The sequence below is a fragment of the Saccopteryx bilineata genome, chromosome 9 (genome assembly GCF_036850765.1).
Source record: "Saccopteryx bilineata isolate mSacBil1 chromosome 9, mSacBil1_pri_phased_curated, whole genome shotgun sequence".
Classification (NCBI taxonomy): domain Eukaryota; kingdom Metazoa; phylum Chordata; class Mammalia; order Chiroptera; family Emballonuridae; genus Saccopteryx; species Saccopteryx bilineata.
In genome coordinates, this window is record NC_089498.1 from 72,777,883 (window position 1) to 72,803,708 (window position 25,826).

General features: G+C 50.4%; 2 protein-coding genes across 3 annotated transcripts in view; one reads left to right on the forward strand and one right to left on the reverse strand.

Moving 5' to 3' along the window:
- Positions 1 to 701: 701 nt before the first annotated feature.
- On the reverse strand, positions 702 to 9,024 carry NODAL (nodal growth differentiation factor). The gene is made up of 3 exons (XM_066242991.1): positions 8,832 to 9,024; positions 4,060 to 4,757; positions 702 to 1,306 (listed from the first exon to the last, which is right to left on the reverse strand). Exons 1-3 carry the CDS (start codon positions 9,022 to 9,024, stop codon positions 1,154 to 1,156), a joined length of 1,044 nt encoding a protein of 347 aa, XP_066099088.1. The 3' UTR covers positions 702 to 1,153.
- Positions 9,025 to 20,557: 11,533 nt separating this feature from the next.
- PALD1 (phosphatase domain containing paladin 1) overlaps positions 20,558 to 25,826 on the forward strand; it is a 110,116-nt gene continuing 104,847 nt past the window's right edge. The window contains exon 1 of one of the 2 annotated variants that reach the window (XM_066242886.1): positions 20,558 to 20,575. The gene's annotated coding sequence lies outside the window, so the exon portion shown is untranslated. Of the gene's footprint in view, positions 20,576 to 20,877; positions 20,998 to 25,826 lie in introns of those variants that run through there. The other variant, XM_066242884.1, reaches the window with a different exon arrangement.

The window sequence follows — 25,826 nt, forward strand, 5'->3', positions numbered from 1 at the left end:
GTGTTTGGTGGGAGAGATTCCTACAAGAAAGCTCATGTTCCTTTTGCTGTGCTGCTATGAGAAACCTGAAATTAAGCCAGTCTTAGAACCTGAGGAACAAAAGCCGATAAAGAATAGATAGATGAAGGGGATGGCAGGGCCTGGGCTTAGCAGGCTTTATAGGGAGATGGGGATAAAGCTCAAAGGACAGTCTGGCTTAAAGTGCACGGCTCTCCTGAGCCTGCCAACAGACACTTCACAGGAATGCATCAGGGTCTACCTGCTTTCATGTCACAGGATCGGGCTGAGCTGTGAATTACTCAGTAGAGGAGTAAGGGTCACACAGCTTCTCAGTGGCTGAGCTATGACCAGAATCCAACTCCTGCCAGCCAGGGCATGTCCTTTACCCCTACTGGATAGGAAGCTTATTAATAACACGCATTAAGAGATGGAGGTGAACTGTCACCAACTTTAATAGATGGTGTCTGCCAAAGCGGACTGACCCGGAGGGTGTCTGAGTGCTCCAGCTTCTGTAGTCCAAAGGTGGCCAGTTCTAAAAAAGTTCCTGCCTCTCCCTTTAAAGGCACCAGCCGACCTAAGGGACTATACAGTGGCTTTTTTGGTACAACTCCTCAGCAGAGGTCTTCTTCAGAGCCTGGACAAGGCCAGACTGCTACTGGCCAGCTGGAAAGATGTAGGTAGGGGCCCGTAACCCAGTCTGAGGCACCGAGAACCGACTCAGTTTTAAACTTAACACAGTGATGCTTAACCTTTGGAAGTGGGGGTGTCAAAGGCCTCTCCAGAATACATAACTTTGTCCCACCTCAAAAATGCAGATATGCCCCAACTTTAGCGTACAATTTCTGGGGGTTCACAGGTTTAAAAAAGTCAGGTAGAGAACTCTTACATTAGTGCTTTTACTCCCACTATCTGCTCAGTGAAGGGGGAAGCCCACGAGGCTGCTGGGCAGGCTTCCTGCCCCTCTGGCAGCCTCTGCATCAGCCAGACTCCACAGGGCCTCCACTGACAGGAGGGCAGCCCCGCTCTGCAGGTCTGGCAGACAGAGCCGCTTTCCCCTTTATTTCCCCTCATTGGGTCAGACGGTCATCGTATCTTCCAGGAGCTTCCCAGCCTTCCAGGGTACCAGCAGATGCAGCACCCCTCCAGCAGCTCCTCAGAGACACCCGCATTCTTCCACAATCATGTCTTTATGATGGTCTAGAAGGACTCTGCCGTTGTCCACATAGAGCATGCTCAACGGCCTGGTCTTCACCGGGGCACAGCAGGTGGAAGGGACTCGGTGGGGCTGGTACCGCTTCAGCAGACTCTGAAAGGGAGCAGAGGGGGCAGGTTCATTCCCCAGTGGTCAGGTCAGAATAGTGTCACTGGTGGGCAAAGGGTGAAATGATAAAAAGAGTCTAAATGAGTTTCTGGGTGCAAAAATAGAAGGAAGTTGTTTTCATAAAGGAATCAATTGGCTTGCCATACATCATCAACTCTTAACTTCTAGAGTAACTTTTTCTTTTTCAAGTATCTTTTTTTTTAAACAGAGACTAAGAGAGGGACAGATAGGGACAGACAGACAGGAAGGGAAAGAGATGAGAGGCATCAGTTCTTCATTGCAGCACCTTAGTTGTTCATTGATTGCTTTCTCATATGTGCCTTGACTGGGAGGGGGGGAGTTATAGCAGAGCAAGTGACCCCTTGCTCATCCAGAAACCATGGGCTCAAGCCAGCAACCTTTGGGCTCAAGCCAGCGACCATGGGGTCATGTCTATGATCCCATGCTCAAGCCAGGTGAGCCCATGCTCAAGCTGGATGAGCCCACGCTCAAGCTGACGACCTCAGGTTTTCAAACCTGGGTCCTCTGCATCCCAGCCAGATGCTCTATCCACTGCACCACCACCTGGTCAGGCTTTAAGCATCTTTTAAACATAAGATTCTAAAAGCTATATCTCAATAGAACAGTAGCTAACTTATATATTCTCCTATTGTTTTTTTGTGTTTTTTATTTTTTTATTTTTCTGACGTTGGAAACGGGGAGGCAGTCAGACTCCCGCATACGCCCAACTGGGATCCACCCGGCACACCCACCAGGGGGCGATGCTCTGCCCCTCTGCGGCATCGCTCTGTTGCAACCAGAGCCATTCTAGTGCCTGAGGCAGAGGCCACAGAGCCATCCTCAGCGCCCGGGCCAACTTTGCTCCAATGGAGCCTTGGCTGCAGGAGGAGAAGAGAGAGACAGAGAGGAAGGAGAGGGGGAGGGGTGGAGAAGCAGATGGGCGCTTCTCCTGTGTGCCCTGGCTGGGAATTGAACCCAGGACTCCTGCACGCCAGGCCGATGCTCTACCACTGAGCCAACCGGCCAGGGCCAATTCTCCCATTGTTATAGTCTACAGTGAATACCAGTTTTAAAAATATTCCAAGTAAATTGCTGGTGTAGTTCCAAAAATATGAGGCAGAACAGAGTCGTGGAAATTCTTGTGGGATTTGCTTTCTTGCTCAGAGAAGGCCAGTCAATGGGAGAAAAAGGCAACAACCCCTTGGTATTCTTTTTTCTTTTCCAAGTGTAAGGAAGGGAGATAGATTCCTACATATGCCCTGACAGGATCTACCCAGCAACCCCAGTCTGGGGCAGATGCTCTGTCCATCTTGGGCCATGCCTGCAACCAAGCTATTTTTAGTGCTTGAGGCAGAGGCTCCATAGAGCCATTCTCAGCACCTGGGCCAATGCACTTGAATTAATCAAACCATGACTGTGGGAGGAGAAGAGGGAGAGAAGGGGGAGTGGCTGGGTGGAGAAGCAGATGGTCACTTCTCTTGTGTGCCCTGACCAGGAATAGAACCCGGGACATCCACATGCCGGGCCAACACTACCACTGAGCCAACCGGCCAGGGCCCCCTTGGCATTCTGGAACTGGGCCCTGTCCCTGTGGTGTCCCTGAAAAGTGACATTTTTTCAGGTCAGAGTTGGCCACTGGGCCTATCTGGGTCTCTGTAATTCCCCTGATCATGCAATAGGTGAGTTGGTGGAATGACATGGGCCTGGGAGAGGGTCATGAGGGCCTTTGCCCAGGTCAGGTTCTCTAGGGAGCTGGCCTCCACCTGTGCCTCCTTTGCATGGGCTCAGCGCACATGCTCTGACCCTGCCTGAGGTGTGGCATGCAGGATGCACTACAGGTTCAAGGGATTCTCAGTCTAGGCTTCTTGGAGTAAACAAAAATGCTTTGATCCCATATGATCTTTGAGAGCAGGCAGGGCCACCTATATTATCAGGGCCACTACATTAGTCTCTGTTCTCTGCTTTCTTCTCTCATTCTCCTTCCATTCCTTTCCCTCCACTACCTTCCAGAACTTAGGCTGATTAGTTTTACCTGGTGGTAGCATAGGGTCTTATCTAACTCCATAAAAATGGGTGTCCAATTCCTATTTTAGGCAGCAAAAGTACAGAGGCTGGAACAGTATTATGTCAACAATGGCCCCATAAACCTGGCCCCCATTTCATCAGTGAATCACAGCTTTCTAGTAATAACACAGCATCAAACATGCCTATTATCTGCCAACATGCAGTACACACATTATCTCATTTAACCCTATCACATCCCTATGAAATATGGCACTGCTACCCCCATTTTACAGGTGGAAAAACTGAGGCTCAGAGAAAATAAGCGAATTGATCAATATTGCACAGCTAATAAGTAGGAATCAAACCCATGCCTCTCTATCCCGAAACTCCAAATTCCGAACTTCCTTTCCTAGAATGTCAGGGTTGGGGAGGAGTTGAATCTCTCTAGTCTATATCCTCCACCCCTAGTTTTATGGAAGACAAGGAAAAAGTCCCAGGAAAGCAATGTGTTCAAGGCTACCCAAGGGAGCATAACTCCAGGTAGGCTTTCTGAGAATGCTGTCATTGGTCACTTCTCTATCTTTAGGACCTGGCACATGGTAGGTGCTTGAATAACTGTGCAGGAATGAACACAGTCATTTAATAGCAAAGCTGGAGTCCTGTGCCCCTAATCTGGCAGGCAGCTACTTCTCCCCCGTAGACTACCCATCATCCCCCATGCCTTGGTAGCACACCTGGATGTATGCATGGTTGGTCGGATGGAACTCCTCCCCAACAGGGTTAGGACACTCGCCCTCGCAGCGATAGGCATTGTACTGCTTGGGATAGATGATCCAGGCACCCCATCCAATCAAGTTGAAGTCCACCTGGAACTTGACCTTCCGACACAGTTGGCTTCTGTCTGGCAAGTGATGTCGAGGGTGCCTGCTGCTCTTCTCCCGGAAGAGCTGTCCCTCCTGGGCCCGCCAGGAGCTCTCGGCTTCCCACAGCAAGGTGGAGCCACCAAGCCTCCTCTGCTCCGGAGAGAGGTTGGAGTACAGCAGGAGGAGCACATTGGTGACAGATGGTGTGGGAGGCCGCTGCCAACACTCTCTAGTCAAACTGGACATCTGCTTTTCCAGTTCCCTAGGGTTCTTCAGCCACTTGGAGAGTGGCCTGGTCACCTCCACGACCATGGTGCCTGAGGAAAAGGTAACCTGGGACAGAGTGACAGTGAACAGGTCCATCCGAAGACGCTCCAGGCAGTCAGATGGGTCCTGACCTGCCTCCTGCTTTGGCTGGTGGAAAATCTCAATGGAGAGCGGGACATCAGGCTGAAGGTCCACAGAGCTGGACAGCTGCAGCCGGAGCTCAGCCCACTCCAGATCCTCTTTTTGGCTCAGGAAGGAGAAGTCAAAAGCAAAAGTCCAGTTCTGCCCATCCACCTCCACATCTGGGTGGGGAAAAACAGGAAGGAAGCAGGGTGAGTGGAAGCCTCTGCGGTGTCAGTCGGTGTAATAACAACCATAGCTCATGTCTGAGCTCTCTCCTTATATGAATCATTTCTCTTAATCCTTACCTTGACCTTATGAGTTGGGAGTGTTTCTGAACCGATTTTAGAGATGAGAAATATTGAGGCTCAGAGATATTAAATTACCTGTCCAAGGTGTCATTCTTGGAAGGTGCCAGAGCCAAGAATAAACTTGGATTTGCCCAGACTTCAAATCACTGTTCTGCCACTGCCCCTCAAGACACTCTGAAGCCAGAGAACAACTGGTAAAAACTGGATGAGTTCATCTCCCCTCCCCTCCACACACACACATGCACACACAGTATAAGGCCATGCCCTGAGCTTTTTCACCTAAACCCTGAGCTTCCAACACACCCTCTGGCCCTGGAGCACGTCACCTTCCCAGGCTTCGTTTTCTCACTGGAAAGGGTGGCCTGTTGCACAGGCACAGGGAAGTTGGCGTGCATATCACGGAAAGGCTTGGAGCTCTCAGGGCACAGGCAACAGAAACCAGAGACTGCCTGCCCTCTTCCTGGATAGTTCCTCAGGATGGAGGCAGAAACTTCAGGAGGTTTTGGCAACGCTACAAATAGGTTTCTTAAGGCATTCTAAGCTTGACTTTGCACTGACCTCACAGTTTCCAGGAGTCTGTCCTTTCTGCCTGCAGGGTGCTCACCCTCTCCGGCCTCAGGTCATCCACACACCTAGGGCAGACTGGCAAGCGCATGCACACGCACAGATACCACAGCCCTGTTCCACCCACCCAGGACCTAAGCTCAAAATGGATGAAAAGGAACAGGAAGCACATTCCATTTATTTTAGTCCTGGACTGATTTGGTCTGATGTCTGAGAATGTCATGGATTTATAAATCTTCAAGTCACTTAAAAATGACCTCCAACCTTTTGCAGCCCAGTTTCTTCTTCTTTGCAATGGGAATGCCTTACCCATCTCTGCATTATCAGAACCAGGGAAACTGAGAGGTTTGAGGGTTTATTGCTCAATAAAAGCCAGGGGTTACTCATTAGAAATTAAAACAGAAACCCTTTTGCATATAGATCCTGGAGGCAGTGATGATCTCCAATTTAGGTCCTCCTGAACAGACCACATCACGGTTTATTTTCTTATTGTCTCCCAGAGCATGTTGGGTCAGACAGTTGGTGACTTTCTCTGGGAAATCCAGCCTGCATTAGCACGGCAATTCCAGGGCTCAGCCTCTGGCAGGTCTCCCAGCCCAGACTTAGCTGTTCCCATTCACTTCATTTCCACCTCCCTCCTCATTAGCACCTGCAGGGGGCAATAACCGGTCCCTGACTAGCAACTCTCCCCAGAGGTGTGGGGAGGAGGGTGACATTACCCACTGCCCATTGGAGCCTCATCTGGCCACCTGGGGATTAGGTGGGACATGTAGCAACTTCAGGCCACATGCACCCAGAGTTAACATATTATCTCAAGTATCCACAAATGGCCTTTTACAGGAAGGCATTCCAGCTCAGGGGTGAAGAGCAGAGGCCCGGCTCTCTCCAGCAATGGTTCCGATTCTGCCACCTGCTGTTTAACATTGGGCAGGTTACTATTGGAGGCCCTCTTTGGACCTCACTGTCTCTCTTTGTGCAGGGGAAGTGAGGACAGTATCCACCTGACAAGGAGGTTGATTTCCTGAGATAACGTGTGTAATGTGCTTTATCTAGCACAGCCACCAAAATGCAACCAACACAGCCAGTCAGCCACTACCTTCGCCCAAGGCCCAAAGTTAGAAATGAAGGCAGAGGGACCTGGACTGAGGAACGAAAGCATTTGTTACCGGGATGGGCAGTGTGTATGGAGGGCGGACAGGGACATTAGTCCTTCCTGCTGGAAAAGTCTGAGACTCCACGACCCCCACCCAGCCAAGGGCTCTCTAGGACACAGCGCTGATAGGTTCTCTTTGACCTGGCTCTGGTTCGTCTTAGAATAGGGGTGTTAATCTTTTGGGGGTCACTGTTGCCTGATGAAAGCTGAGAATGCTCTCCCCAGAAAAAACTATCTCCCACTTATGCAATAAATCTGCCTTCATGCCAAGTGTTTCATAAACATTGTCTCTTTTAAATCTTCCCCACCTTCATCACCATTCTGCAGATGAGGAAACTGAATGTCCAATGTGAAAGTGGTTGAACAGTGTCAGGCAGATGCAAAGCCAAAGTGGTAAGGCTCCAAGCCACACCCTGGTGCAGGTTACAAATAAACTTAGGGGAAAAAAGAGCTGGTTTAGGTTTAGGACCCGCCTTATGGTCAGTCTCTCTTCAGGCAGGCTCTTCTCACTGCTTTAGAAAATAAAGCCAATGCAGGCCCTGGACGGTTGCTCAGTGAGTTAGCTCATCGTCCTGGATATGAGAAGCAACCAATGAATGCATGACTAAGTGGAACAACAAATGAATGTTTCTCTCTCTTTCCCTTCCTCTCTATCTCTCTAGAATCAATCAGCCAATCAATAATAATAAAACAATTCACAACAATGTGAATGTACTTAATGCCATTGTACACTTAAAATAGGTAAAATGGTCAATTCTTGTTATGTATATTATACCATACATACACAAATGAAAGGCCCTTTCCTGTTTCACAAAAGAGGTAACTAGAGAAATGCACTGGAGTGCCAGGGACACCTGGGAAATTAGGAAGCACCGTTTGAGGGACCAAATCCCAGCCTAAGACTCAAGACTGCCAACTCACCAGCCTCCCACCTTCGGGAACTCTCTGATAGAAGGAACTCTTAAAGAGCATTCCGCTTTGCCCAGCCGCCCCACCCCCAAACCCCAGCAGCTTTCTGGAAGAGGAGCAGAGCACTCCAGTAATTGCCCGGCTCCTAGAGTGTCCCTAGTCTGGCTGGTCCCGGGATGACCCTTCTGGAGAGGGTCACCAGCTGTCTGACCCGAGACTGGGCAGGCCAAGGACCAAGGAGCCCCGACCCACAGACCACAAGGGGCCGGCGGGTGGCCAGTCAGATCAGATTATCAGATGTGGATTTCGCCTCGGCCCCGGGGAGGGCCGTCTAGCCCCGGCAAGCGGCAGGAGGCACAGGGCCGCAGGGACCACTCACACCCCAGGCGCCAAGATGTGTATTGCGCGAGGCAAAGGGGACCCCGTGGGCAAGGGTTCCCTATGCTCAACACCTACTTGCCCGCCGCGCCCGGTACCCAGAACACTCGGTCCCGTCCTCGAGGGCGAAACTCCCAGGTCACCAAGGTCACTGACTTCCCCCTCATCTCAAACCACCTCCACATCTAGGCCCTGAACCCGGTGTTATCCGGGACACTGACATCTCCCCAGCCTGGCCTTGCGTACACAAACTTGCCGCAATTCTCCGCTTGGGGATATCCCATCTATAATCCCTGAAACCTAATACCTGATGTTACATGCCTGAGGCCCAGTTTCGAAGCCTGCTCTCATCCTGAGACATTCTCAATGCCAGACCCAGTACATATTTACCCTCCTCACTCGCCAGAAGAAAAAAACGACAAGACAAATAATTGTAGCAATACTAACGACCATTTATTGTTATGCCTGGTTTTGTGCTAAGCAGTGTGTGTGTGCGTGCGCGTGCTTTGTCACCTAGCCCTCACTACAGACTTACAAGGGAAGTACTATTATTCCTATCCTACAGGTGCGCAACCTGAAGCGCCCGAGATTACGTAATTTAACCAAACCGCACAAATGACAAGTGGCACAGCCAGGCTCCCACTTACAGCACTGTGCTTTTACCCACACTAAACCGGGACAAGCAACCAGAGGTCTCCGTCCGGGACACACCCCGACGCCACGATCCCGCCACCCACCAACACTGCGCCCCAGGCCAGACACCCCCAGACTCAGACCGCGGACGCGCTCTCGGAGCTCGGTACGTCCTCAACGGCGGCATTCCCAGCACGGCGTTCGCAGCGCGGAGCCTCAGCCACCACTCGCTCCAGCGCCCTTCCGGAGGCTGGCGGTGCGGCGGGACCCGAGACGCCCCGGGGAGGTCAGCGCGCTGGGCAGCCTACCTTGCGCCTGCAGGCTGCGGAGGATGTCCGCCCGGGGCGGGTCGCGGTAGAGGCTGAGCATATATGCGAGAGGAGACGGCGACGAGGGCTGCTCCCTCGCACGCAGGGGCCTAGGGGCCACTGTTGAGGCACCTGCCTGGAGCAGGGCCCACCAGACGTGCCAGAGGAGGAAGGGGAGCCGGTGGGCGTGCATGGTGGGTTGGCCGGGCCTGAAAGCGGCGCCTCCGTGTTTATATGCTGGGTCTTCGTAGCCGCCCAGCCCCGCCCTACCTCCCTGGGTGAAGCTTTAAGAGCATATACACGCCCCCCTCCCCAGCCTGGGGTCCCCCCCTTCCCCCGGGAGACTCCTTACTCGGGGCGGGCGTGGCCTGAGCCTAGTAGGGAAGAAACACACAAAGCCCATGGAGGAGCCTAAAGGGCAATCTAGTTCGCCCGTTCTGGGCACCCTGGCCCTCTAGGTCTTATTTCTGACACAAAGCAGGCTTGTTGCCTGCAAACTCCCAGGTCAGAATTGTGGCTTCCTTGCTCTATCTACCTCACCTGGTATCCCTGCCCTTCCCTGTCCCTCAAGCCTCCGAGGTATGTCTGGCTCAAGGAGGAAAAGGTAGGGAATGGCCGTGGCTGTTGGTGACTACCAAGGGGAGTGGAGCCTCACTGGCTGTGATGTTTCAGCCTAGCCTGGCTGTGCAGCCATCCCAGCTGTCCAGTTCACCTCCGGGAGCACCCCAGGCCTATCTGGCAGGGCCCATCTGGAGGGCCACCTTGGGGAAACTAGGAGGTACCTAGAGCTGCTGGAACAAAGAAGGTGAGCTCCAGACCAAGGCCTGCAGGGTTCTGCTTCAAATATGTAAGTGCTTTCCTGGGAAAGACAGAGGACAGGGGCCACCAACATGAAGGCTGGACTTCTCCATTGGAAAAATGAAGTGTTCAGGACAAGCTGGAACCCAGAGCATAGCTGACAGATGGTGCTGGCTCTTCCCTTCACAGGCACACATCACTCCATTGATTTCAGGGAAAGGTGTTGCCTGCAACGTCCATGCCTGCAGTCCCTCAGGAGATCTGGATATTAGCTCCGGACCTCTCACTTCAGGCTCCCTGGGCCCTGCTTTCCTCATCAACTCTAAGAGGGATCCTTGCCTGGCCTCCCTTCCACACGCAGTCAGGTCTGCGCTGAAAAATTACCTTTAAAGAAATGTAAATCCCTGCCCCTTGGTAGGCCTGAACTGCTTTCCTCCACACAGAAGGGCCCCCCTCCCCCATGTCCTTTTCTAACCTACAAGCGCATTTGCAGTTGGGTAGCATTTACGGAAACATTATGTGCCAAGCACACCTTGGTTTCACAAGATGCCTCCAGTTCCAAAGAACCACAAGCTCAGCCTTGAGCAAGTGTTAGACAGTGGAAGAAGGCCCAGCAGGCTCCAACCCTGTGTTCTGGCAGAAGCCAGCCCCACCCAGCAGGAAGGGACCTTGCCTAGGAGAGACCTGGGGTGCAGACCTATTCAGACTCTGGGAGTGGACAGTCTGCTCAGCCAGCCAGCTGTTAGTTCCTTAAGGCTGGGGCTGTTGTGTTTGTCATGCTCTCCCCACTGTACAGAGCATAGCTGGGACCCAATAAATCTTAGCTATGTAAATAAATCAATAAGTAGCACTGTGTCTGAGCTTGCCCGAAGATAAGTATCACCAGGAGTGTTTGTTAAACTATTGATTCCCGAGTCCCAGTCCGAACCTTCAGGATTAGAACTTGAAGAGGGGGCTTTTCCTACATATTTAAAAAGCAACCCTGTGATTCTTAGACAACTTTGAGAACCTGGGTGGGGCTGAGGTTCTAGTTGTGGTTTGGAGCGCACCTCTCCCTGTTTAGTTTCCTCAGGTGTAAAGCATGACAGGAGATACCTCCTCCCATGCAGATTAAATGAAATGGATCCTCAATTGCTTTGCAAGGTCCAAACCCTGATGTTTTTGTAAAGCCTTATGCATTTGAATATTAGTATGGTTGTCACCCAACTTCCTCAGCCTGGAGGCTTGCTGGCTGGGTATTGTCAGCCCCAACCCTCTGCATCAGACCCCTCCTCAGATGCAGAAGGCACCCTAACCCAGGTTATAACTATATAAATAAAAAACAATGATAAATTGTGGTTAGTGTTTGGAAGTCCCTGCCAAGGACATGGGAACTAAGAATGACAACATGGGGCAAGTGCATGTAGCATGACAGAGGCATAGGAATCATCTCCCCAAATCCCAGCTCTCCAAATCCCCTTGTGTCCTAGAATCCAGGTGGTCCCTATTAAACAGGGACATTCAGCACAGAGTTGTTTATCCATCAAAATTGGAGAAGGAACAAAAAAGATGATATCTCTACTTCACATACTAGACCAAAGCTTCTTGAAATTAAGAATAAAGCTTTATTCATCCCGTGTCGCTAGCACTATGTGGCACATAGTAGGTGCTCAATAAATGTTTCAGTTAATATAAATGCTAATAACAATAGTATCTTTTGAGATAAAATATTTTAATATACAAAATAAATAAAGCAAACCTATTAGAATATATATAGAATCCCTAAACACACATTGGGCTTTAATTTTCAACTCTGACATGTAAAGAGCTTGTAAATTATCACTCTTATCCTTACAAGAAAAAGCTGGACAATCTGACAAGCAACAACTTTTCTTTGACCCCCTCAGAGAACAGTAGTTAATATTTATTGATCACCTAATGCAGGAGACACTCTACCAGTGGTGGGATTCAGCTGGTTTGCACCAGTTCAGCCAAACCAATACCTAATTTTTTGTTGAGTTCAGAGAACTGGTTTTTTAAAATGGCACTTGCAATCAGGGTTCTCTCTAAGGTGGGCACCTGGGCAGCCGCCCAATGTGGAAATCAGAAATTTACATTCCTTACTCTTTTTTAACATTCATCTGAGCAATGTTAAGCACTTGTAGTGATGTTCATTCTGTCCATAGGTGAAAAAGTTGCAATTGAGGACACCAATCTTAAATAACAGTTTTATTGTTTTTTTTGTCAGGTATTATTTAATTTTTAGTTAATATTTTAAAACTCATAAAAATCTAGTTTTGTGTGCCTCGTTTATTGTGCTTATTTAAGTATTAAATGCATGAAATAATAAACTACCTTTTGTTATATATTTTCTTATACTTAAAACTGTGATTAGGGCAGAGAACTGGTTGCTAAATTATTTGAATCCCACCAAATAATTGCACTGTACTAATCATTGCATTGATTTTATTATTGTCTCCACTTCAGAGATGAAAAAACAGAGGTTCAGAGGGAACAAGGAGCCTTGCTCAAGGCCCCAAATTTATAGCAGGAAACAGCCAGCACGAGAAGGGTAGGACTGCTTGTTAACTACACCTGTGCTTTTGGCCCTGTAGCTTCCTCACAGATGAGAGGGTGAACATGTGCCTTGTCCTAAGACTTAAAAAAACTCCCAAATAACAGTCTTGCCTTTCCCAGGGTCCAGGACTGCAGACAGAGCTCATTTCTGATGTGTATTGGCCCAGGGCCATGTGGAGGCCTGGACTTACTCTCTGGTCAGCAAGAGTGACTGACTCTGTCAAAGCCCATCCATCTCTGAGCTTTCTCCAGCTCTGGCACCTTGAGAGAACCTGACTCTCTGTTCTCCTCAGGACAGAGGCTAACAGTCATCCTTCTGATTTTTGAAAGGTATTGTTCATCCAGGATCTGTTTCCAACAAGAAGTTACCAGGAGTGCCCCTTCCCAGGAAGGGAATAACACCTTCTCACTTCCCCTGCCCCAGATGGACTGACGGACAGATTCCCTGACCTGGGAGATAACCTGTGAAGGCCATTCCAGCTGGCTGGAGGGTGGGGACACAGTCTCTCAAAGTTCTCAAATGCTTTCCATCAGGCCGTCAGACCTTCTGTTGATGTGAGCAACAATACGTGGCGTGTTTAAGTGCTGGGGCTCTGAGGACAGTGCTGGGGCTCTGAGGACAGGCTGCCAGGAGGCCGAATCTGGAGGCTTCTCTCTCACCACCATTCTCTTAGCATTTGAAGCCTCTGCTTCCCCCACCATAAAATGGAGGTAATGAATAGTACCTTGGCAGGTGTGCTGTAAGTACTAAGTGTGTGTAAAGCGCATAGTGCATGTAGCATTTGGCCATTTGTGTATTCATTCATTGAATGACCCTGTTCATCTAGTGAGTCTATGACAAGTTACCTCCAAGAGCTAGGTTGTCAGGGAGTCAATGCAAGAATCCATTTCAGTTCTGCAAATATATATATATATATATATATATATATATATACACACACACACACACACACACACACATATATACATATACATATATATATCTATAGAGAGAGAGACAGAGAGAGAAGGAAAGAGTGAAAGAGGGGGGAGAAGCAGGAAGCATCAACTCTCATATGTGCCTTGACCAGGCAAGCCCAGGGTTTTGAACCGGCGACCTCAGCATTCCAGGTCAACACTTTATCCACTGCGCCACCACAGGTCAGGCAGCAGAGTCTCTTTTAAGTAAAACACCATAGAGCAGTGGTCCAAACTTTCTTCAGTGGCCACCATCAGATTGTGAACTCCCAAGAGGCAGGAACTACTTCTGACTGTTCCTCTCCAAACTGACCATTGCTTGCTATGATCTTAAAACTAAATAAATGAATGCAATACTGGAAATGGTAGCGGTGGGTCTAAGCACAGGTTTCTGGCTTCCACCTTCAGTACTTGCCCACCCTTTCTCTTACCCTACCCTGCTGGTCTCGGAGACCCACACCAAGAGCTGAGAGGTACCAGCTAAGTGCCTCTGCTGGGCACACATGGTTCTCTGTGATCTGGAGATAGAGACCACAGCCCTCCTTCACAATCTCCTTTACCCCAAATGCACGCTAGCTCCATGGAAATACCTACCCATCCCCAAGTTCAAAGCTGTTCTTCCCTTGCCCAGAATATTTTGTTCTTCATTCTTACAATCCAGTTTAAGGGTCTCCTTTTTCAGGAAGCCTTCCTCCTGTGGTCTCCCTCCCCCTTCAGGCTCCAATCTCAGTCATTATTTGTTGACCAGTTAAGATGCTTAAGCTTCCAGGAGTTTTCTACCAATGAGCTTGCTGCCCTGCTCTGTATTCTTCAGAGTGCTGGCACTTGGTAAATGGAGATAGCAAACTATGCCTACAGCTAGCCTTGGCTGACCCAGTGTTTTGCCTGATCTCAGAAGGATTTTGAAAAGTTTTTATTTAAGTTGTCAACATTGAAAATCTCTCCCCTTTTTTTAAGTGAGAAGAGAGTAGATTCCTGCATGTGCCCCAACTGGGATCCTCCTGGCAACCCCCATCTGGGGCCTATGCTTGAATCAACAGAGCTATCCTCAGTGCCTGAGGCTGACTCTCAAACCCGTTGAGCCACTGGCTGCTAGAAGGGAAGAGAGAGAGAAGGGGGAAAGGGAGGGAAAGATAAGCATATGGTCACTTCTCCTGTGTGCCCTGACTGGGGATCAAACCTGGGACGTCCACACACCGAGCTGATGTCCTATCCACTGAGCAAATCAGCCAGGGCCAAAAATTCCTTTTTTTTTTTTTTTTTTTTTTTTTTTTACAGAGGCAGAGATAGACAGGGACAGACAGACAGGAACAGAGAGAGATGAGAAGCATCAATCATCAGTTTCTCGTTGCGCATTGCGACTTCTTAGTTGTTCATTGATTGCTTTCTCACATGTGCCTTGACCGTGGGCCTTCAGCAGACCGAGTAACCCCTTGCTGGAGCCAGCGACCTTGGGTCCAAGCTGGCGAGCTCTTTGCTCAAGCCAGATGAGCCCGCGCGCGACCTCTGGGGTCTCGAACCTGGGTACTTCCGCATCCCAGTCCGACGCTCTATCCACTGTGCCACCGCCTGGTCAGGCCAAAAATTCCTTTTTTAAAAAAAATTATTTTCTTTTGGGACAGCATCAACTCATAGTTGCATCACTGGATTAATTGTTCATTGATTGCTTCTTATACATGCCTGATGGGGGTGGGAGTTCAAGCCTAGCCAGTGACCCCTTGCTCAAGCCAGTGACCTTGGGCTCAGGCCAGCAACCGTGGACTTCAAGCCTTTGATCTTTTAGATCGCATTGATGATCCCACACTCAAGCTGGAGACCTCCGGATTTCAAACCTGCGACCTTAGCATCCCAGGTCGATGTGCTATCCACTGTGCCACCACAAGTCAAGCGTGAAAATTCTTAAGATTTAGTAGTATAAAATAGTTCCCCCCTCCCATCATTTAAGAAATGGAAAGGTCTAGGCCTTCACTTCAATGTGGCAAATGTTCCCTAAAGCTGAATCATTTGCTGCTTCCTTTGGGCAGATCTGTTCTCTAAAGTGTGCCACAGTCTCCACTACTCCTTAACTTGTACCCATTTGCCTGGTGCTAAAGACAAATGAGTTTGAGACCTCGCTATATGTGAGAGAAAGATACTCTGGAATCAGTTTGGAAATGTATATTGGGGAGTGTTTTGTTGAGCCCACCCCATTGTCCTTCTCCACAGGGACTAACCCATGGATTATGTGTACCTGGTCCAGGCTGGATGAGATAGAAATAATCTGTTACTTAATAAGTGCTTACCATAATGTGCTTGCATTATCTAATGTACCCTTCTCATCAGTCCTATGAAGCAGATTGTATATTTACTCTCATTTTACAGGTGAGGAAACTGAGACTCAGAGGGGTTAATCAGCTTGCCAAAGATGGAACACCTAGCAAGGGGTCTAGCTGTAATGGACCCTAAGTCACTCTGGCTTTGGAACCCAGACAGGATACTACCATGTCCTCACATAGTCATTTATTACCCCCTTACACAGCGATGCCCTTCCCCACTTAACCATCTACATCAGTGGTAGTCAACCTGGTCCCTACCGCCCACTAGTGGGTGTGCCAGCTTTCATGGTGGGTGGCAGCAGAGTAACCAAAGAATAAATAAAAAGATAGATTTAACTATAGTAAGTTGTTTTATAAAGATTTATTCTGCCAAACTTAGAGAAAATCTGACATAAAGTACTTGGTAAGTAATTATTATTATATGATTTAACTTACTGTTATATAATTATATTATATAATTTAACTCTGCTTTATAAATTTTATAAAGTAAAGTTACTTCCCTACTTTATAAATCACCATTACTGTGGAACCGGTGGGCAGTTAGAAAATTTTACTACTAACAGAGATACAAAGGTGGGCGGTAGGTATAACAAGGTTGACTACCCCTGCTCTACACTGATCTGCTGCACCCTGTCACAGCACCCTGTTCATTTCTCCACAGCACTTCCACAGTTGTATATTAACTTGTTTTGTTTGGTACCGTTTGTTTGTTTTTTGTCTGTTTTCCTCCCTCAGCACTGGGCTATAAGCCAGCTTACCTGTCTGTTTAGTTTACCAATGAACCACCAGTGCTTAGCTTAGTTTTTTTTTGTTGTTGTTGTTGTTTAATTTAGTTCTAGAGAGAGAGAGAACGAGAGCTTGTTCCACTTATTCATGCTGGCATTGGTTGATTCTTGTATGTGCCCTGACCGGGGATCAAACCTGCAACTTAGGCATGTTGAGATGATGCTCTAAACAACGGAGCTACCCAACGAGGGCCCAGCAGAGTTTTTTTTTTTTAATTTTATTTATTCATTTCAGAGAGGAGAGACGGAGATACAGAGAGAGAGAGAGAGAGAGAGAAAGTGTGGAGGAGCAAGAAGCATCAACTCCCATATGTGCCTTGACCAGGCAAGCCCGGGGTTTCAAACCGGCGACCTCAGCATTCCAGGTCGACTGTTTCCCACTGCGCCACCACAGGCCAGGCAGCACAGTTTTTGATACATGTACTCAGTACATGTATCAAAAACATGTATTCAGCCTGACCAGGTGGTGGCGCAGTGGATAGAGCGTCGGACTGGGATGCAGAAGGACCCAGGTTCGAGACCCCGAGGTCGCCAGCTTGAGCGCGGGCTCATCTGGCTTGAGCAAAGAGCTCACCAGCTTAGACCCAGGGTTGCTGGCTCCAGCAGGGGGTTACTCGGTCTGCTGAAGGCCCGCGGTCAAGGCACGTGTGAGAGGGCAATCAATAAACAACTAAGAAGTCGCAATGCGCAACAAGAAACTGATGATTGATGCTTCTCATCTCTCTCCGTTCCTGTCTGTCTGTCCCTGTCTATCTCTGCCTCTGTAAAAAAAAACAAACAAAAAAAACATGTATTCAGAATGAATACATTTAACCCAGTCCCCGGACCTGGGGAGGGGGTGGACACAGAGGTAAGAAGGGGAGGACCTGGGGAGGGGGTGGACACAGAGGTAAGAAGGGGAGGACAAGGGAAGTGCTTCTTGATCTAGTGGCCACCAAAGGACATAAACCTGCAGTTTGCCAGCTTCCTGTGCTTTCAGGTTCTTCCACATCACTCTGAGCACACATGGGTACACAGTAGGCACTTAACAGATACCCAGTCCACCTGAGTATGCTGAGTTCGTGACATCAGCAGGAGAATGCCTTCTTAGTGCTCCTGGCTCCTTAAGAGCATGATTCATGTTACTGAGCCTTCTATGCACTTCGCTTTTGCCACCCTCTCACCTCCATTTTCTCTCCTGCTCCTTGCAGGAACTGCGTGACCTGAGTGGGACTAGTGAGGGACTGGTACCTACAGCTGGTCGGGCCCTGCCTGACTCTGAACCCCTGCTTTCTCCAGCTCCCGTGGTCAGACTGCCCTCCTCGGCCCCTCTGTGTGGAGCGCAGGCCTGTGGTGCTTCCCACAGGGTCAGGAGGTGAAGGCTCAGCCTGGCCTGGGAAACAAACAAAGAGGCTACCAGGAGGATGCCCTCTCCTCCCACCCCAGGGGCTTCCCAGAGATTCCCACAGGCCCCCCAGCCAGCACCCCCTGGGCCCCACCTCCCACCTCCCCATTCCTCTCCATTGAGAGCTGGAGCTGACCTGGAATTTGATGACCCAGCTGAGCCTGGTCAGTTGTTGTATGTCAATTGTATCTCACTCAAATTGTAAAAACAAATATAAATATAATAAACTTATAAAAATTATTCAAAATTCATTAAACTAAATAAACATTAAAGAAATTTAGATAATTAAACTTTGATGTTCTTTATAAGTTTGTAGCATTTATCTTTGTAAAATAGAAGTAATTTTAAAGAATATACTTCTGCTTAAGCTTAAAAGTGTACTAATGCCTGACTGGTGGTGGCGCAGTGGGCAAATTGTTGACCTGGGATGCTGGGGTCCCAGGTTCAAACTTGAGCAAGGGGTCACTGGCTTGGCTTGAGCCTCCTGGTCAAGGCACATGTGGGAGGCAGTCAATGAACAACTAGAGTGATGCAACTATGAGTTGATACTTTTCATATCTCTCTCTTCCTCTCTAAAAAAAAAAAAAAAAAAAAAAAAAAAAAAGCCCTGGCCGGTTGGCTCAGCGGTAGAGCGTCGGCCTGGCGTGCGGGGGACCCGGGTTCGATTCCCAGCCAGGGCACATAGGAGAAGCGCCCATTTGCTTCTCCACTCCCTCCCCTCCTTCCTCTCTGTCTCTCTCTTCCCCTCCCGCAGCCAAGGCTCCATTGGAGCAAAGATGGCCCGGGCGCTGGGGATGGCTCCTTGGCCTCTGCCCCAGGCGCTAGAGTGGCTCTGGTAGTGGCACAGCGACGCCTTGGAGGGGCAGAGCATCGCCCCCTGGTGGGCAGAGCCTCGCCCCTGGTGGGTGTGCCGGGTGGATCCCGGTCGGGCGCATGCGGGAGTCTGTCTGACTCTCTCCCCGTTTCCAGCTTCAGAAAAATACAAAAAAATAAATAAATAAAAATAAATAAAAGAAAGAAAGAAAGAAAGAAAGAAAAAAGTGCACTAAGACCTTTGGGACACTGAAGTCTTATAGGTCTATAGATTCAGTGGGCCTAGAGTGGGATCCAAAAGCCCCTGCCCTTCCAGGGAGTCTTATTAAGGAACACAACATCATCTCTTTCTCTTTCTCTCTCTCTCTGGCTTTCCACAAACCCATGAAGTAGGGGATTCTGTTGGCTTCTATTGATGAGATCTCCGAGACTCAGAGAGGCTGGATGACTTGCTCAGGGTCATGCAGTCAGTTAACAGCAATGTTAAGATTTGGGCCCAGGCAATCTGACTCCAAAGCCTGCTCTTGGAATAACTCAGGCAGGGGGTGGGGGCTTATATCTCCGAAATCCTCAAGTACTGTGTACTGTTAGCCACTGATACAAGGTTGGCAGGACCCTAGGCTGGTGCACCCTCTACTCAGATCAAATGGCTCAGACTTCCAAGGCAGCTGGAAGGGAGATGCATATGCCTGTATGGATATGCAGGAAGCCCTGGAGAGCTAATACCATTAACCAAAGACCCAATGGGGCAGTAAGAGTCTTCAGGAAGCAGATAATTCAATGGAAGAGGCTTGAATACATTCCCACCCAACACCTACCCTCAGAGCCTTTCATTCTATGGCTACTAACAGAACCTCTAGGCACATGAGAATTAGAGGTGAGGTGGGGTCTGTGCCAAATACGTGTCCATTTCATAGATGGAAAAACTTTTTGGAAGCCAGCGGTTACCAATTGTATGTCAGGCACAATACTGAGTGTTTTGGACACACGCTTCATGCACAACTCCAAGGGGCTCCTTTCACATTGTATTCTGTAGGTATAATTGTTCCTGTTTTACTGATGAAAAAACTGAGGCTTGAATTGCATGGACTTGCCCAGGGTCAAATTGGCACTAAGCAGCTGAGCTAGCTTGGAGCCCAGGTCTGTTTTGACTCTCACCCTCATTCTCTACACCATCAGTCAGGAGTGGACAAAGCCAAGGAGACCTCAGGTGTTCTCATCTTCCCTTCACGCTGGTGTGAAGGCAGCAGGTTCAGGAGGTAGCACTGTGCCTGTTTGCCCACTCACCACGCTCACATCTTTGGAGAACAGGGACTGGGTAGTCCAATGCTGAGATAATGTTCTCGTGATTCGAGATGTTATAAAAATCACACCACCACCCACCCACCCACTTCACCCTGTGGCTCTCATGTCCATCCCCATACACCGATATTTCTTCCACCAACCCTGCCCCAATCATGTCCTGACAGCTGACACCCCTCTCTGCTGTTTCAGAGCCAGAGGACCAAGATTCTGAGGTCTAAAGGAGGCGATCTGCCCCCAGCTCCAACCTTGGCCACACTAACTGCCCTCCTAGGGGTGACCCCAGCCCAACCCCCTTCCCAGCCTACTTCTGGTTCCCAGCACCCTTGCCCTCCCTACTGCTACCCCTTCCCTCTGCTCCCTTTTCCCATCCTCCCTGTGGACTGCACCCCTCAGAACCCTGTTCCTTTCACACTGGTAAGAGCTAAGATCCCATGACCCTTTTTCTAGCTGTACCTGCCTCAGGTCCTGAGCTGCCCTGAGCAGCTGCCCTGAGGGCTGGAGGGACTGGTAACAGATTTAGAGGGGAGCTCTGTTGGGGAGTCCAGCCAAGGAAACCCCCTAAGGAAAGAGAGGGGGAGGAGTGGGGTTGATGGTTTAAGTTAGTGCCAGTTAGGCTTGTGGTTTGTGTGTGTGTATGTGCCCAGGGTGTGTGTGCGTAGGAGGGGCCAGCCTGGGTTTTTCCAGCCCAATTGGCCACTCTCTCTGGGCCCTTACATCATGCCCCTACCACCCACCTTGTCTTAGACTTTGATCTTCCAGGGGGCAGGTGTCCTCTGGGCCCCTGCACTCAGTTTCCTGGAACAATAGGTGCTAACCAACGAGGCTGAAAAGGTGCTTTTCTTATCATAGAGTTTCTATCCCTAGGGAGGTTGGCTTTTATCTGCAGGTGGCTGAGGCAAAGGAAAGGAGCACGAGTCTTGAAGTCATAGTCGTGCCCTTCAGTGTGCGAGGCTGCCTCCAGTTGTGCTTTCTCGTTCTTGGAGAAGGGTCTTAACCGGATGTGTGTGGGGCGGTGCCCAGTCCTGACTGCCACTCCTGGCACTGCGCGGACACAGCTGGGACGCAGGAGGAGGTTTGCAGAATGGCAGACAACGTCTGCAGGGGGGGTGAGCTCGCCTGGCTGGCTGTTTCGCAGGGACCTGGCGGAGGCCCAGAAGGCGCACCCGTGGGAAAGCGCACAGACCACAACGCAGGCGACTCTGCTAGTGAGCAGAGCGGAGGGCAGCGCGAGAGGACCACGGCAGGGCGCGGCGGTGAGTGTCCCGGGGCCAGGCGGCGGGGCCGTTGTCCCGGGCCAGCAGCTCCGCGTTGCCGGCTCCGGGGCCGCAGCCGCCTAGCGAGGTGCGGGCCATGCCTGACGTCTGCCGCGCCCACCACTTGGCGCCGCCCTATGGACAACTCTCTGGCCTTGGGGTCCCGCCACGGCATCCCACCACTGGGTCCCGGACACGAACCCGGGTGCAACACGGTCGGATCCCTGGCCAGGGCCGGTTGATCCAGGTTCTGGGGTGAGCTGGAAGTGTTCCCCTCCTACATATTCCGTCCCCACATCCCCACTCTGGGCATTTAATAGCCTGATTTGCCTGCTGTTGGTGGGAGGAGTGGTGTGGGCGGACTGTTGAAACTGGGGGCGCTGGGGAATGAAGTTCTAGTTCAGGGCCATCTGCAGAGCCCCCACTGGGTGCCAGGCTGGCTCTGAGGTGGGTCACTCACACCACCGAGGCCTTTTTGTCCTCAATGTGTTTTGTATACCAGGGCCCCTAGGCTCAGAGAGAGCGATGCTTTTTTCTTCACCCCCTGCCTTAGGGGAGCCCAGTCTACAATGACCAGCTGCCACAGACTGTCAGAGCTCATGGAGACAGTCTGGTCAGACAGCTTTGCACAGTTCTCTTGTGTGATGCTCGCAGCTCTTCAGGTGGGTGCTGAGAGGCCATGCCACTTGCTAGAGGTCATGGCAACCACAGAGGAGTTACCTTGTGGCCAATGAAGCATAAATTTCAGTCACTTTCCTAGGCCCCTGGTCCCAGTTTGTATTTGTATTTTTCTATTTTTTCCTTTAAAAACCCTGTCCCACAATGGTATGAGGCTCAGGCCCCATAACAGGTGAGCTCTCCTGAGGACCTGGTCTGTCCTCTGCCCTCTACCACTCTGCCTAGGGTGGGTGGAGGTAGGGAAAGGCAGGGGCCCTGCAGAGAGGGAAGGGCATGCAGATCAGGTCAAGGGACCCACATGACCTCAACATGATTCTTGGCTTCGGCAGTCTCCAAACAGCCTGGCATACACCCTTGCCCTTGGCCTGCTGTGAAAGGAGACAGCTTGGGTGGAGCTCTGTATGACCTTGGCTCCTCTCTGGAGCTCAGTTTCCCTCATCAGAGGGAGCGGTGGTTTTTACAGGGGTGACAGCAGGAACCAAGGTGAAAATGGAAGGGACAGAAGAAAGCTCTGGAAAGTGGCTGGGTCCTACAGGCCCGCCTATGCTTTCCATTCCTTCCCCATATCCCCTGTCCCCGCTGTGCCCTGTAACCCCATCTATGCATCAGTCCACCGCAATCCCCTTCCAGCTGCAGGCTTTTCTCACAGCCAAGTTGCCCACGGGGCTGCCCCCCTGCACTCCCTGACTCCCAGTTACTCTTCACTGCCAGGAGCCCTCCCACCCCAACCCCCTGTGGGCCTGCCCAGCTTGGGTTGTGGGACACTCCATGTTGCCAAATTGGCTCTAGGCCTAATTGATGTTGCAACGGCCTTTGACACAGTTTAAACCCTCCCCTACCCCTTGGCTTTTGAGCCACCAAGCTTCCCTCCCTCCTCCCTGGCCACTCCTGCTCAGTCCTCTGTCTCTTAGTTTCCTTCTCCTTCTCTAGTCCCTCCCCTCTGCTCTGATAGCTCTCCCCACCCCCACTCTATGCTTCTCCTGGAGGGTCTCACCAGTCTGAGGCTTTAAAATGGTGCCCTGCCTTTGTTTACCCCGGGCCACTTCTCTGCACCTGGGCCCCTACTCAGCCGCCCCCTGTGCATCTCTCTCATGCTTCCTCGTGGGCGTCTTGAGCTGCCCTCAGACTGAGCTCTTTCGTGTTCCTTGCCCAGTGCTGCCACTTGACTCAAGCCTCTCCCTCGACCCATTTACTCCACCTGACATCCTGATTTCTTCTTCCCCAGTACCCCAACATCCAGTCCAATCCTTGCCCTGTTGAATCTGCGTCCAGAATTGTTCTCTAGGACTCCTTTGCTCCTCTCCATCTCCTCTGATCCCAGCCATCATCGTCTCTCTCCTGAATACCTACAATGGTCTCTGCCGGTCTCCCTGCCTCCACCCTGATCCCCTGTCTTCCCCTAGGGCCCCCATCCACTCCCACAGGAGTTGCTGCCCTAGATGGGCCTGCAGCACTTCCCCCAGTAAAAACCTTCAGAGCCTCCCATTCCTTTCCGGGTCGAGTACCAGCTCCCGAAGCCCTGGCCTGGGTGTCCTCTGCAGACAGCAGCCCTCTTTGCGTTCCTGCAATTTAGTGAGCTTGTTCCCAATGCACAGCCTTTGTCCTTGTTTTCCCTTCTGCCTGGAATGCCCTTTCTCCCGCTCTGCTTGGCACACCCCTGTTCAGCCTTTAATTGTTCACTTAGATATGACCTCCGTGGAGAGTTCTTTCCCCACCACTCTGTCTAAAGACCACCTGCTTTCACATACCCTCAGAGTACCCTGTATTTTTCCTTCAGAGCATTTATCATCAGCTGTAGTTACATCTTTACTTGTAGGCTATTTATTCACGTCTGCCTCTTCCACCAGACTGTAAGTACCGAAAGGGCTGTATAGGGTTTACTGTCTGTGTTGCTCTGCATTCCTGCCCTTTCTTAGCTCCAAGTGGGCACCAGGAAATACCTGCTCTAAGGGAGAGGCTGTCCTCCCACATCTGTCCAGCAGGTGGAGCCCTAGGGCAGAACTTAGTCCTCAGATACCAGAACAGCACCCAGCCCCATCCCAGGGCCCCAGTTGGGGATCCAGAGGGCAGGTTTGGAGCCAGGCAGCCCTCTTTGCCTCTCTGTCCCACAGAGCCCCCATACTTCTCTTGGTTAGTTAAAGCTTGTGGCTCTGCCTCGTGGTATTTTTCCTGCAGGGGTTAGTGGCAACTTAAAACCAGAGACTGGTTCTAACCTATTTCTTTTTCCTTGTTGCACGTTCAGAACTCAGAAAACTGAATAACAAGTAGGAAAATGAAGTGACCGCACTCTGTGTAGAGGCTGTCCTTCTGGCAGTTAACATGAAGGCTTTGGAGCCCGGCTGCCCCGGTTCTATCCTGACTCTATTGCTTACTAGTTGTGAGAGTTGGAGCGAGTCACTAGGTGACTGTGCTTCGTTTTCCTCTGTAAACACAAGAGCAGTGCCTACCTCATAGGGTTGTTATGAGACTGGAAAGATGAAGTACAAGAAAAGTATTTAGAATGGTACCTGGCATGTAGTACATGGTCAGTGAATGACAGCTTTTATTATTGAACTATTCTTTACCCTCTACTGGAACCCTCAGTCCCAGATGTGGGAGACACTGGCTGCCGCTGCCCTGGCTGGAGCATGGCGCACGCACATACACGCAGAGCAGGGACGTTTCCAGCGGCAGCCCAGGCAGCCCAGGCAGCCCATGGTGCCCCTCTCCCCGGGACAGGAGAGTCTGGCAGATGCCCTGTCACCTTCCTGGCACTGTGTTTCCTGCACTCAGTGCCATTGGCTTGGAAGGACAGGTTTCCATGGCAGCAGGTGATCAGGCTGCAGACAGGGACAGTGGCTGGTCTTGGCTGAGCTCTCTGGCTTTTTAGAAGGGGGTGGCTTCTAGCCAAGGCCCAGGGCCTTCTGCTGCCCAGGCATTCAGCTAGCCTGGGCAGTCCTGGCCACACCCAGAGCCCAGTGTAGTCTCCCTGCCCTGGGAACTGGGAGGCTGAGCCAGCTACTCACTCCTGGGCATTCCCCTGGCCCTGGGCACATACCCCTCTCCCCCATTCCTCATACTTTACTAGAAAAATCTGCACGAGCCTTTCTCCTCTGCTTGCGATCGACCTCTCAAGGCTGTGCTCGGCATGCAGCAGTCCTCTCTTACATGTTTATAGGGTGTATGTGTAAATAAAAAGTGAGTTTTTCTTACCACCTTCAAGAGAGTAATGTTGTGAGACATAATCTGCTCTGCTCTGATGATGGCCTGTTCATCCCAAATATTTATTTGGTAACTAGTATATGCCTGCCTTTGCTCCAGGTGGAGCCAAGATTTCAACCCAGAAAGACACGTTCCTGCTCTCACAGAGCTGACATCTTGTAGGGGGAGAAAGGCAGTAAACGAGCAGCCTGGCCTGTGGTGGCATGGTGAAAATGCTGATCTGGAATGCTGAGGTCACCAGGGTGAAACCTTGGGCTTATCTGCTCAAGCCACACAGGACAAGCAACCAGTGAACAACTAAAGTAAAGCAACTATGAGTTGATACTTCTCGCTCCTCCTCTCTCTGTAAAATAAAAAACAAAGCAAACAAACAAACAAAAGCAGAGTAAGGAAAATAGCAGATAATGATGAGCGCCGTGATGAGAATAAGAATTGTACCAGAGTGATGTAATAGAGAGACAATGAGCGGCTGTTCAGACGGGGGCCGCCAGGGAGGCCTCTCCAAGGTGGTGACATTGTGCAAAGAGCTAAGTGGAAGGAGGAAAGATGTGGAGGAAGAGCATTCTAGGAAGGGGACCAGCCAGTGCAAGGTTCCTGAGGAGGGACCACAGCTGGGCAGTTTGAAGATCTGAGAGAAGTTAAGCTGGAACATAGTGGGTGAAGGGGATGATGATACACACAGTAAAGTGCACTAGTCTTCAAGACACAACTGGATGAATTTTCACAGGTGTATACTTCTGTGTAACCCCTACCCAAATCAAGATATAGAACACCCCAGCACCCCCATAAGGTTCCCTCAGGCCCCTTTCCAGGCAATGTAGCCCCTCACCCAGGGTGACCACTTTTCTAACCTTGATCGTCACAGTTACTTTGGCCGGTCCTGGGGTGTTGTCTAAATGATGGGCTCTTCCCCTATGTTCTGATTTGTGCCTGCTCTCCTCTCTCATCAA